Source organism: Motacilla alba, chromosome 2, assembly GCF_015832195.1.
Source record: "Motacilla alba alba isolate MOTALB_02 chromosome 2, Motacilla_alba_V1.0_pri, whole genome shotgun sequence".
Taxonomy (NCBI): domain Eukaryota; kingdom Metazoa; phylum Chordata; class Aves; order Passeriformes; family Motacillidae; genus Motacilla; species Motacilla alba.
In genome coordinates this window covers 35,498,243-35,512,202 of record NC_052017.1, presented here as the reverse complement: position 1 = coordinate 35,512,202, position 13,960 = coordinate 35,498,243, and the positions used below count along the sequence as shown (strand labels likewise).

At 35.6% G+C, this 13,960-nt stretch overlaps 1 protein-coding gene across 9 annotated transcripts in view; it reads left to right on the top strand.

Moving 5' to 3' along the window:
- Positions 1-13,960, top strand: part of TBC1D5 (TBC1 domain family member 5) — a 316,933-nt gene that overhangs the window by 237,889 nt on the left and 65,084 nt on the right. For all 9 annotated transcript variants that reach the window (XM_038126951.1, XM_038126953.1, XM_038126952.1 and 6 more), the window contains one exon: positions 5,116-5,222. In XM_038126951.1, the coding sequence (XP_037982879.1) occupies positions 5,116-5,222 (107 nt within the window). The remainder of the gene's footprint in view (positions 1-5,115; positions 5,223-13,960) is intronic.

Below are 13,960 nucleotides of genomic sequence, written 5' to 3'. Positions count from 1 at the left end.
AAGATGTATGGCTGTCATTAAGTATATGAATTCTATAGTAAGTTATTCAGAGTTAAGTATATACCATCTGTAAGCTTTAGGTTATAACAAGGTCACATATTTGACACAATTTTGTATTCTAGGACATAGGAAGTTTTCAACATCTGTGGTTCCTATTTTAGGGCCCAGTCTTGAAAATATAATGTGGTACTTTACACGTACATGTTGTTCCACTGCCTGCCTGCTTGTGTTTTTTAATTACTTTTTAATAAACATGCAGAATATAGAGCTACCTTTCATTCCTCTCAAAAAACTGGACGTTTAATTCTGGTCAGAGGTTTCAAAATTAATGCTGATGTTTCAGGATGATCTGATTTCAAGTCATTATGTTCTGCAGTCTAAATCTTTCTTGTTTATATTCAGTAAACTGAAGTAATTTAAAATTTTTGGTAGAGATATGTTCTGAAGAGGCATGTAAGAAAGTTTCTTAGCATCAATATTTTATTTTGTGTCATTGCTTACCTTTGAAAAAAACAGCACATTAGAACTGTGCTTCTAAGAAGCCTCTCTCTTCTTGGGGAGGAAAAGTTGCTCTGGCTTTGTTTTCTTTTGATTTGTGTTGCTGGGGTACAAGTATCAGTATGAGTTAACTAAAATGTGAGCTAAACATGTGTTCCAGGCTTTTGTATGAAATCAGTCTCCTTCTTTTCCCTGAACTTCCCAGGCTTAGTAGATAGAGTAGTAAATAGCTTTGCAGTGCGGTATGTTTACCCAAATGAGAGGGAAAGTCATCAGGACAGCTAATACTTCATATTTTGACTGTTTCTGTAATAAGAAGAACTTGTTGTTCTACAGCTGGATCTAGTTAGTTACTCTAAGCATAATAGAAAAGGGAAGCAAAATAAGTCATAAATACTGTAAAATTGAATCTATTTTTCCAAAGTCAAGCTCAAGCCATAACAATTTCCACAGTTCTTGATTACATAAAAACCTTTTGTTATATATCTGTAACAGAAAGTTTTCTGGTTTTCCTCATGTTTTTTATTACTGGTAATATTTGAGCTTTGAACATAGTTCAAAGTTGTAGTAATTTTAAAAACATTTTCAAATAAAGTAAGTTTATAAAAGCTTCTCTTTATTTGGTGCAAGGAAATATAAGCCCAAAACATCCAATGGTGATAAGCATCTTTAATTTAAATAAACCATCGGGAAATTTTTAGTTTAGAAACTTTGAAACAATAAGAACAATAATAAAGCTCCTGTGATATTATGTTATGAAAATGTCAAATATAAGCAATTATAATAATACAGTACTCAAAGCATTTGAAAGTTTAGAAATTGTGCTGATTCTTTTAAAACAACACATTTGGGGATGGGTGAAAGTTGGTGGTTTGAGAATTGATGAATTTTTTTTCTGTGCTCTATTATGATGTTCTCAAGGACATGATTTTAAGAAACTTATTTCTGCTATATTTCTCATTTTTATTTTAGTTTTGAAATCCTCTGTTTCTCAAACAATATATTATGCAAGGAGAAGGGAACCTTTAGGTTATCAGATTATTGCTTATATATTTTAGAGATTACAGATACATAATCATGTACACAGCCATTCTGTTAAACTGCTCTGTTCAGTTTTACATCTGTATCCAAGCAGATCTTTGTCTGTGGGGTCATAATCCTCACATACAAGCTTAGGGTTGTGTACCAGTGTAGCTGTAAGTTTTAATAAATTATTTCCTGTGTTTCTTTGGAAAAATTCTTGACAGCTTGCGAAAATATTTCAGTTTTTTGGGGTTTTTTTAATCTATCAAATCAGAAGCATGAATATTTGCTTCTGTTTCACCAGTGTGAATATACATGCAGTTGTTGATGAAATCAGAATGGAGGGAAGGATGTGATGCAAAAAATAGATGTATTTTATCTACTTCCTTTCAAGGAAGACAAGAATGAGCAAACCTGGAAGACCTGACCATATTTTGCAAAGTAAATTAATGCCATTATTGAACCAGGAGCTAAATTTGACTGATCAGTATTAGAATAAGTATTTTTATCTTGTTTCCACTTGAGGAGTAGGGATGGCCATTGTTAGAACTTACTCTAAAAGCACTGTGAGTATTTTGAGAGAAATAAAGCTTCTTCTTATAGAAGCTGATTAGTTATTTTTGTTATAGTGCAAGATGTCAATTTAGGGGCTATTAAGGAGAATCTGGCCATGTGTAAAGCAGATGGGGGCAGTAATCCCACCCTTCCAGGGTTATGAAATAATCTGGATACAAGATCAGTGACATCAAATAATAAACTTCTAAGATATTAAATGTATCAGAAAATTTGGACTTTGTGGAGGACAGTACTCTAAATTTTCAGTTTTTCCACCACATTACTGCTGCTTGTATCCAGGGATGGTTATTAGGCCAACAGAGAAAGTTCAGTCTCTTTTACAGCAGAAGGGAGAAGGTGATTTTATGTTCCTCTGGGCACTGAATTACAATATTAATAAAAGAACAGTAAGATTGTTTTCTCTGTGGAGAGGAGTTTCTCTCCTCCTTTCCCTAGAAATGCCAGTAGCATTTTTCTTTGGGGAAGTGAGAACTTGTGGTTCACAGTAGAAGCTGGATCCAGATGTGACTCTCACTAAGCCAATGACAGAAGGAAAAGCACAGCTGAAGAACCACCAAGATTTTTTCAAGGCAGCTGAACACACCAGCTACTGCTGAGACTGGATATTTGTATTTCACAGAATCTCATTCCAGAAACTTCATCCTATAGATGATTCTTAGAAATCCATTTAACCCCCACAGGCATATTCAGTTTTGGTTTACTGCTGTTTATCTATAATTTTTAAGAAAACTGCCCCTCTATACACATTTTGTCCTGAAGAGACAGGAATCATAAAATGGTTTGGGTTTGAAGGACTCTTCAAGGATCATCTCGACCAATGCCCTGGCATGGGCAGAGACATATTCCACTAGACCAGGTTGCTCAAAGATTGGTTCCAGGTCAGATTGGTCCAACCTGACCTGGAACACTTCCGGAGGCATCCACATCATCTATGGGCAACCTGTGCCAGTGATTCACCACCCTCACAGTGAAGAATTTCTTCCTTATGTCCAATCTAAATCTACCCTCTTTCAGTTTAAATATGTGAGGGAAGCCCTGAAGGTAAAAAAAAATCATGTATAAAAGTTTGCAGATCTTCCCTTTAAAGTGCTGGAATATTTTTTAACTTTCTGGATGATAAGGGTTTTTTTTTTGTCAGGGGTCAAGTCTGCACCATTAAATTCATTTTTTTAATATTTAGTTTTCTGTGTATCTGTGAGACAGCAAAGAACTCTTCCAGGAAAAATAAAGAAAATATATTTTTAATCCATTTTACATTGCAGAATAGAACACATACTTATTTCTTCAAAGGAGAAACACATTTGTGTTACTGTCTATCATTTATAAAACTATTTAGCATTTAATATCAATATTCACTGGTTTTATTTGCTTTGGTAAAAAGGCATCATGATCAGAACTGCAGTTCAGTATCTGAAATTTGATTTACGTAGGAGAGTTTGATTGGGTATGTTCTGTGTGGTGTTCATGTTATACTCTGAAAGAACTCTGGCAGAGGCCATTGTGTTGTGTTCATTATGCCAGCTTTGTCACTTCAAAAAGAAAAAGCAGGTACCCGAATATGAACAAGAAAAACAAAGGGTAGGAAAAAGAACAGGCAGAACAGATAAAGAATGAGTAGGATAAGTGAGTGCTTTACAAATGAAAGCAGATGTATGAAATTACAAGCTGTCGGATCAGCAACGGAAATGAAGATGATAAAGTGGTTCCTTACACAGATTATAATTATTCATTTTGCCCAGTCCTGCATCTTTTCCCCATAATCCTCTTGTTGAGGGAGGTAAGGTGCAGGAGGATATGAGGCTTATTCACATGAAAGAAAAAAAAAAGAAACCATTTAAATTTTTCTGTGCGCAATACTGCCCTTTATTTTGCTTTTTATTGATTCAAAATAATCTTGTATTTGCAATATCCTGATTAATTAAAGGTATTTCTTACTACAGCTAAAGTTCTCAGAATAGTAAAGTTTGTTAGAAATTTATTTACAATTGCTATTGTTGGAGGCTGTCTTTATGTTGCAGAGTGGAGGCATCATTAACAGGCATTGCTTTGACAGCTGTGGCAGATGGATTGCCTGGATTTAGATGGTGCAAAAGAAATGAAGTAGTTTACATAGACCTGCTTGAAAAGATGTCTTTAATAATTGCACTCATAATTAGATTGATTTGGGAAGAAAAAAAAAAAAAACAGAAGATGACAACAAGCAAAAAGCCGTAGAGTATGCTTACATAGATTCAGATAAAATCAAACAGATTAGAACAAAATTATAGAAAAATTTATGAATAAGTTAAAAAAATCTAAGCAAGTTAATAGTGTACTATATTTTTAGTATTTATGAAATTAAAATCTAGTCCTTTCCCTTTTACCTGAATATTTTGTGAAGTTTCTTATTTAAAAGAAAACAAGGAGTTGTTGAATAATTTTATGTATGCATCGGTATCTGAGCATGTGTAGTTAGGTAAACATGTATTTAAGAACAACATAAAAGATATTTCAGCAAAAACTAATCAGAGTGGGGCAAACTTATCATGAAGCCATAAATGCAAATAATCACATCTAAATTTAGATGTCTGTGGAGGACCATCTGAGAAGTCCATGTCCATTTTGCAGCACTAGTTCTTCAGGCTCTGCTGATGATGTTGCCCTGAGCTGCACTGGCTGGGGCGGGCTTTGGGGGCACACCTACAGAGGTCTGAATTGAGGCATCTGAATCTGGAGCTAACATAAGTGTCAACAACATAAAATTGTAGTTTTAGAGCTCTTTTTAATTACACTAAACCAAGTGTAGTCACAAGGCTTGATTATGTCAATCTCCTTTTACTCTGAGCACTGCTTGAGTTCTGAGACACCATGTGGGAAAAGACAGCCAAATCTGAACTGTAATGAATTTATTGGGAAAAGTACTGTTTTGGAATATCAAAGTAAGGCAGTAATATTTCTCTCTCTCTCTCTCTCTCTCTCTCTCTCTCTCTCTCTCTTTCTTTCTCTTCTTTCTCTCCTCCATTTTCATTTTAATTCTAGTGATTTCAAGTAATTATCAGACCTGTTTGGGACTTCTGATGCATTACCCACCCATTGGAGATGTTCACTCCCTTATCCTAAGAGCACTTTTTCTCCGAGATCCAAAGGTGAGATGCTTGCTCTGTTAATACAGGAAATAATAAATCACTGTAATTAAATGTTCTGAATGCTATGAAGTTGATAACAAGCTATATTTTGGAAACTAAATGGTAGTTTCAAGTTTCTTCTCGCCTGCCAAAAGAGCTGAAGGAAAGAGTTGGAAACAGAGTCGAAACAAGTTCCTTTACTCTTTAAAGGATACTTTAAGGGACACTTTGCCAAAGTTATCCAGGAGCTCTGGCCACTGCAAATGTGCTCTTTAGAATAACTTTGCTTGGTATTCTGCACAGACATCTTTTAGGATAAAGTATACTTTTCAGGGAAACAGTAATGTTACTATTTAAAACCTAGTAAGCTGTATAGAAAGCATCATGCAATTTCATCTGAAAGACTTTTTTCATGGGATTTCTGGGATTAGTCACTGTTAATCCTTAAAGCAGTACCCCTGCCCAACATATAATGGTTATGTGATGGTTTTTGATTAAAAACAAGAGTTTGATGTTACAGCCTGTAAAGACTCACATGTATAAAATGTATAAATTCATGCCACATATTACTAGTATGCAGTTTCTGATGTACTCATCTATTAAAAAAAGAAAGAAAACCTCTTCCTGTTTTAGAATGGCATGTGTATATGTGTGGGTATAATATTCAAGAGACACTCACTGTATAGTGGATAAAGTGCTTGAGATTCAGCTGTACACAGTAATCTGTGCTTACTCAGATCTCTGGCAGATAGCAGAATTGTGTTGCTGGTTTTGAACTGTCTTTGTACATGTCCCATTAGTAGGTTGCCAGTGTAAAGTCTGATTTCCCTCATCTTCTTGATGCACAACATCTTTGAAAGCAAAAAATTCATCACTTCTGCACTCTGACTGCCTTCTGCAAATTTTCATTCAGTACCAGTGTTTACACTTTTATGGATTAAGAAAAAAAATTGTCTCTTTGTTTTTCTATATCAGTTTTTTGCAGAAATCTGCATCCTTATAGCTGTTTTTTTCATTCCTCTCAAGCACAAAGATTTCTTTCATGATGAGAAGTAAAGTGTATCGTCTTTTCAGTGTGCAAGAAAGTTTTCAACGTTAGATCTCAGGAATCTTCCTTAAGATTTTGGCAGCAGCCTGTGAAATCAAACTGCCCAGCATTTATTTATGTACTTTCATAGCAAAACAAGATAAAAATATTTTTTAGAGGGAAGATACAAAGGGAGGAAAATTTTGCTCAGTTATCCATCTGAATTCAATATGTAATCTGTCATTTATTGAAGAGATATGTTAAACAATAAAGTGATTACTAATTATTCAGCTGTCCTCTGAAACATGCTAGGCAGCATACGAGATATCCTATCAGCTGAAGGGGACAAAAATTAACCACCAACTTCCCACAAATAGGCTTAATCACTATTCCACTTCTTATGCTCTTGTCTGCAACAGAATGAAGTTGTCAGGCTCATAAGGCTTTGATGTCCTATTAATTAACATTTTCAGGTGGGCCTTGAACACCTTTCAGATAAATACTGGATGTAGTTCTGTAGTTCTTTGCCCAGGTGAATCAGTACTTGAAACTCTTTGATGCTAAGAATGGTAGTTGCTTTGTCAATTTAAATATGATAAAATGCAGTTGTTCTTCATTTCTTAACTGTACTTTTTTGCTTGCGAAATACTCTGAATGCTGAGAAGGTCTGATTTCCAGAAAATGAAGAGCCTAAGGGACTTGCAGCCACCTCTAATTTTACACTGGGTCTTTGTGTTGAGGCTGCATAAAAAGATCAAGACTTCTTACAGTAAGGAAATAAAACCATTCTAAAGGATCCTTCTAAAACTAAAAAATAGCTCCTGGTCTGAGAAATAAATGTATTTTCAAGGCTATTACTTGAATACCTGTTTCTTACCTTTTCCTAGGTGTCACTTTAGGTTTCACTTCGGTGTCTGTAAGCATATGTTTGTTAAGTCTCTTTTTTCCATATATCTGAAATAGAAGTCTTGCTGTTCTTTAAGACCTATGCACAAACATTTCCAAGTCTGTCAACAGTTTTCATGAAAAGAAATGAAAGGGAAGACTCAACAAGGCATCATGGGTACTGTAGGAGTCTAAAGTCAGGGCACAGATTATATATGAAAATAAGTGGGAAAATTATGCTACTGTTTTGGGGTTTTTTTTTGCTAGTTGCATAGATATAATTCAGTTTGCCCTTATTCCCTGTGCAGATAAAAGCAGGTTGGAAGAAATGACAAAGAGATTTTAGACTGTAGTGCAACTTGTAAGTGGTGATTAACAAATTCAGTGCTTAATTATTTTTCTTCCTTCTTTGATGTTTTCCTGTGCATTTCTCCATCACAAGCTTCTGGTTTCTAATAGGAAATTACATTTGGTTCAGTGCAATTTTATCTCTCCTTATCCAGGGCTGAGTTTTTCTGCGTGGCATTTCTTCCAAGATTTTGCTTGGGTTTTAATATGTGAAACCAGGGAACTCTTCCCTGGGAGACTGTTGCATGGTCCAGTGGCTTATTTCATTATTTGTTGAACATAGCAAGAATGTTTAGTGTTGCTCCAAATATCTGAAAGAGGATTGCTCTCTGCTCCTTGAAACTTTAAATCTCAGCTGGACAAGAAATGCAGTTGAGAAGTCATGGCCAGTTGCAAACAGGAATCTACCACTTGCAGGTTTGCTAATATATATGTTGTCTTCCATATTATTTTTACAGCTAGAAAAATACCAAGTCATCTTACAGAGGGGAGGTTGTGGGGTATTTGGACTAAGAAAGGTTGGAGGTAGGTGGATGAAACTGCAAGATTCTTAAGGAACAATCTTGTCATAAACGGTGAAGTTGTTGTCAGATGTTAAACCTCTTACAGCTTTTCCATCTGTACCTTCCAATTCTGGAGATAAGCTGGGTTTGTATATCTAAAAACATCTAGAACTTTTTTCTCTTTCCTTGCTCTGACATAGCAGGTATTTCCCTCTTACTTTTTGGCATGTGGTCTCTTATCAGGAGAGATAAACTTAGGCTTGATGAACCTGTCACATTTTGTTTGCCTCTTTTCACTGCAGTCATCACCAGGAGAGCAACCTAAATGTCAGAAGCAAGCTGTACTTAAAAGGTGGGGGGAATTTTTTTCTTGAAGATGGACAAGTGCAGTTTCCTGACCTTTTGTGAAATCAAGCCTTACCAGAACCCTTAGCATTATCCAGTATTAACAATAATATGAAAAGTAATTAGTACTTGCCATTAACCTAATGCTTGCAGCAGCTCTCCTGTTCATTTGGGGAACCCCAGTTGGCAGCTGAGATGAGAGAACATTTTAGATACCACATCTCTGATATTTTTCAGTGCCACAGAAGAGAAATACACATCTCTGTAATAGCTGAAAACAAGTTAATGCACCTGTCTCTGAGGGGGGGCCTGAGAGATACTAATTTTACAGGCATGAGTATGGATCAATGCAGAATAATTGAATTTCAGCCTTTTCTGCATTTGGCTAGCTCCACTTCTTAGGAAAACGTGGAATGAAAAGCTCAAATCAGTGTTGTTGTCTTTGCATAGGGTGATAAAGTTAACCTGCTTAGCAGAGTATTTGTTTCACATTTCTAATCTTTGAACAGATAATTGCCTCAATTATTTATATTAAAGTAACTTCAATGCATTTACAATCTTTCTGAATATAAAAATAGAGCTTCTTATGGAAGAGTGGGCTATTAAAATTGTGTATATGTGAAATGAAAAAATAAGGGAAGGTTCTTTTATGTATATCCAAAAACATTTACTGAAGGTGTGTGTCTGCATATTTAATACACCACGAGTGGCTCATTTTCTTCAGTTTTTTTTCCTTATCAAAACCATTGAGCACTGTTAATTTTCACAGCAAAGGCAGCAAAATTAAGAAGCAGAGATATGGAGATAGGACATTGGAAAAATATAAAGTGATTAAAAAACATAGGTCTAACTAGAGTTGTTCAAATAAAAAACAAAAATTAAAAAACCCAATTAGAAACAAAAGTCATAGAAAATGTGAACATATTGTGTTCCTTAAATAACCAGATGTTCTTTCCTTCCTGAAGGCAGCCAGGGCTAGGAATAAAAGGTTTAAAACTATTGTTTTAAGTTAACTGTGAATTTTGAAAATCTGTTTTCACCCTTCAGCAAATAAAATTCTAATACAGCAACATAAGCAAAGTAATTTTCATCTTTGGGTGTTCTTATTTGTATGTTGTTCAATGTTGAAGTGTTAACCTTATCACAGTGACTTGTTAGAAAACTAAAACACTACATAGAATATTAAAGTTTTTCACTGCATACCAAGAACCTGACAACTGTCCTTTGTATGAAAGCTTACTGTATTTGCTCTTAGTTTTCATATAAAACAAGTTTGCTTTCAGATATTTTAGCATGGTGAGTTGTCCCATTCATTGAGCAAGCTAGTTAGGAGCTTAATTCAGTGGAGAGATCTTTTTATCATAAGCTACCAATTAAAAAACAAAAAAGAAAAAAATAATGTGCTTGGTTGATAGAAATTATTTTGTTACATATGCTAATAATATTATACCTACTGCTGCTGATATTTTCTCAACATTGTATTTTATCTATTTGCTGACATTGAAAGTGGCTATATATTAATATTAAATTCTAGCTAAATCCATGGAGAAAAATACATGACATTTCAAAGAAGTCCTATTAGTTCGTCATGAATGAAATTACAGATACTGCCAGAAAACTTAAGCAATAAAATATTATCATGATCACTTATATAAGGAATAGTTGGAAAAATCTGCATTCTAGCTTTTAACACTTTTCACTATCTGAGCAATGAGTAACAAGGAGAAAACACATTGCTGAAATTTTGAACCAAACTCTTTGTACATTTATTTTCAGCTGAATTTTCTTCTTAAGTAGCTGCCACCGTCTCATAGTTTTCTCCAAGCTGGTTTCATGTGCCTGAAAGGCTGTTGAGTTTCACTTTCTTCTTCTTCAGATAAATTCTTTTCTATACACTCATTAACTGAGGTGCCGCTGCAGAGCTGCAACTGTCCTTTGAACGCTGCCGTTATGTCAGTATTGTTGTTTTGCCGTTTGTGGCAGGAGAAAAGCAGGTTTGGGGTTGTTTTGTTTGTTTGTTAGCATTGTGTGTGCAATCTGGCATTAATTACCTCTCTTTAATGACCAGAATGCAGCCAATCAGAAGTTGGGATCTGGCGCTGCTCCGGCATTAGCAGCTCATTAATTTGCACCTCCACGCAGAGGTACTGCTGGGGTGCGGGTCCACTTCGTTACAGGGGTACCAGCAAGGGGGAGGGAGACTCTCAACAAACATTTTTGCTTTTTAGTTTTGATCATGAAGAATGCGACTGATATTTCAGGAGCAATAATACATTGAGGGGGGTTTAGGTGCATGAAACAGAAGTTATCAGGAAGCTGGGATAATGGATATCCCAGTGCAGTATGAGCTGCCTGTACTTTAAGTAAGGAGAATTGCCTGACTGAGGGATGTCACCTGTACTTTAAAGGAGAATTACCTTTACATTCTGATACATTATTGATGAAGGAAATTAGGTTTTCCAGAAAAGCTAACTACATATCTCTTCATCTGGAAGAAAAGGACTTAGGAGAAACAAAAAACAAATGCATTTACTTTTAGTGATTCATAGAGAACTTCTATTTGCCTTAATTTCTGAAAGTTTAAGATCTTGCATATCCAGTTCAAGGTAGATAGATTTTTATGTACAAAAATGTGGCACCATTCTCAACTTGACCTCTGCTTTTATAATTGCATTCAGTTCTTTGTACTGTACTCAAGCATTTTGATGTTCTAACATTCCCATTTGCAAATACAGTGAGGCTAGATGTAATCCAAACACCACACTTTAAAAAAATCTTTTTTTTTTTCTGTAATGGCATGCTAAGCTTTTTAATGGTGGCCATGATATTTACTTACTCGTTGTTTATGTTCATGTTCTTAAAATGAGAAACTTATATTTTCCAATGAAATAGTCTATGCTTTGTTTTAAGAATTATTGATTTAAATATTCAGTTATTGTGTTTCATTAATAGAATAAGGTATGACAGGCGGCTAAGAGTTTAATGATGAATTACTTGGAATAACCATGTTGCCATAGTACCACATAAAAATAGAAAGTGTACCATGAATTAAAAATCCGCTTCATTTTTGTACATTTGTTTCAACACCTTTCCCCGTGCGCCTATGCATTTTAGAATACAAAAAGGCTACGTGGTCAATACTTGTGATGCAATAGCTTTGTTTTCTCTCTCAAAGTTCATTGCAATCTCTGCACTGGTACATTAACCATTTAATCAACCCACCATAAAATAGTCATCCTCAATATATCCTGTATGTCACAAGCAGTATTTTCAGGAAAAAAAAACCTGGGAAGTGGTTGATTAGTCATCTACACAAGACCTTTCAAATGAGAAACCTTTTTGATGTCCTTCTCATTCTGCAGCACCATATGCAAGACAGTAGTCATCACTCAAAGGAGAAAGCTGATCTCTTGGATTGCCAATGGCAACGCAGTTCCCAAGTGTTGCTCTCTCCTTGGTGTTGCACACACAGGCCAGTTGTGTGGGTAAGAACACACAAACACTGTATCCATCTAAGCTGAACAACCGTTGCATTTAAATTAATAGGAATATGGTGGGAAATTATATGGAATAAAGCAAAGCTTCCAGAACTGTGGCACCTCCCATAGTTAAAGCCATGCCACAGGTAAGATGGTGCAGAAGCAAAGGACTTGTCCCAGTTCTGTGTGGGGCCAAGCAAGATGGGGCTGCAGACTGCATTGTCCTCATTGCCCATCTTGGGTGGCCCAGCAGGAAGGAGTGGGTGGTGTGGCTGTTGATTTCTGGGAGGGTCAGGAGGTGCAGAGTCTTTCAGAGGAAATGCCTAAAGTTAGGAGTTAGGAACTACTGTTTCTACTTTTGGCTAACATTTGAAAGCGAGTCTCCAAGACAAGATGGACCAGAAAGTTCTCCTGGAAGACAGAATTTTTAAACTGTTCCTTTATTTGAGCAGGTTAACATCCTCAGTAGCAAAGTAAAAACAATTCTGATTGTACTTGCTGCTAAAGCAAGAAGCTGAAGCATTTTGAGCTCTTAATTACTTTAGCTACCAATAAAACTTATTGCTTGTGAATTTCTTGGGGCTGTTTCTTTCAGTTGATACATTTACTTCTGTTTAAAATGTCAGTTAAAGCTACTGACCCTCTCCTAAAAAAGTAATAATGTTGTTTATAAAATTACACTTATAAAATGTATTTAACAATGTTAAGAGTGAGGTGATTATGGTTTTTCTTATGTGAACCTGACAATTCAATTAATCATTTCTAGTTTGCAAGGGAGTTTACCAAAAGGAAGCATTTAAAACACTTAAAGCACTTTGATTCTACCTAATCAAAAGTTCTCCATGTCATAATGTATTTACTAAAATTTGCAAAACACAGACTGTGAGTTATATAAAATTTGATTCATTACTTTTCAATAATATATGAAAGATTAACTACTGATTCATATCCAATCTATTATGATGGAATTTGAGTTCAGACTCTTCTGAGAGAAATGTAGATATTCTGCTTGTGTACCTATGTATTTTATAGTAAATATTAGTATATCAGTTGTAATGAAGTCTATTTGAGTACGTTTGTATTGGGAAGCACTTCTCTGAAAGAGCAAAATACTGTCAAGATAGAACTGGGAAAGGTATTTTTTTTCCCCTTGCTGTAACTTTTTATGGGAAATTAGGTTTGGCTTTTGTACTTTGTCTTTTTAAAGAGCAGTAGTGATCAAAATGGCTCTCCAGGATAATTCCTCATGATTGGAATCCTAAATGAAAGGAGTTGCTTGTCCCGCAGCACCAGGCCCTTAGTTTCTCTCTGTGTTTCACAAGAAAAGACTTGGATGTCATATTCCCTTTGGTGTGGTGCGTGCATGGGGCTCTGTGAATGAGTTTTTTTCTCTCCCCTGGGGACCTTTTTCAAGTGGTTTATGTAGCAGATTACACACAGAACGTGAATTGTTCTGTTTCTTCTCCTTGTAGTGAAAATAACCAAATAGCACCTTAAAATGTTCTTGTTTTTCCCTGATATGTGAGATTTGTGTACAAGCATGTATCTGGAGAAGATGTAATGCTGTAAGTGTGCTTACAAGGGGTGTATAAGTATCAGCTTCGGATAACTGCATTACTCACAAAGCCATCAGTGAGTTATGCAGGTTGTCCAAAACGAGTGCCAATAAAACCATAATGGGGTAGCTTTTCTGTACATAAAGATGTCATATTTTAAATCTCATAATTTGGAGCATTCCAGGGTTTAAAGCGAGGCTTGCTGTGTGTTCCTTTCAAAAGCCTGGAGCTTTCTTCCACAATGTTGTAAAACTCCTGTTCCTAACTGTGCGAGGCTGCAAGATGCCAGAGCATAAATCTGTCACGGGGTAGAGCTGAACACTGTCAGATTTATACCTTACTATTTAGTTAATTTACTTCTTAAAACCAAGGGTTCAGCTGAAAAATAGGCAACTAAATTAAGAGGCAGATTTAAAAGGTACTTAAGCGATTCTGTTGATGCAAGATGGGGATTTTACGCAGGTTATGAACTTGAACGTTGGCAGGTCGGAGTCTTTTTGTCTGGAATATCAATAAAAGCTGCTTTGGTAGAATTTGATCTACCTGTTAAAATGCAATATGCTGTAATACTGTAAATGAAAATAAAAAAAGGCTTCCCAAGCAGTTAGGACAAGAA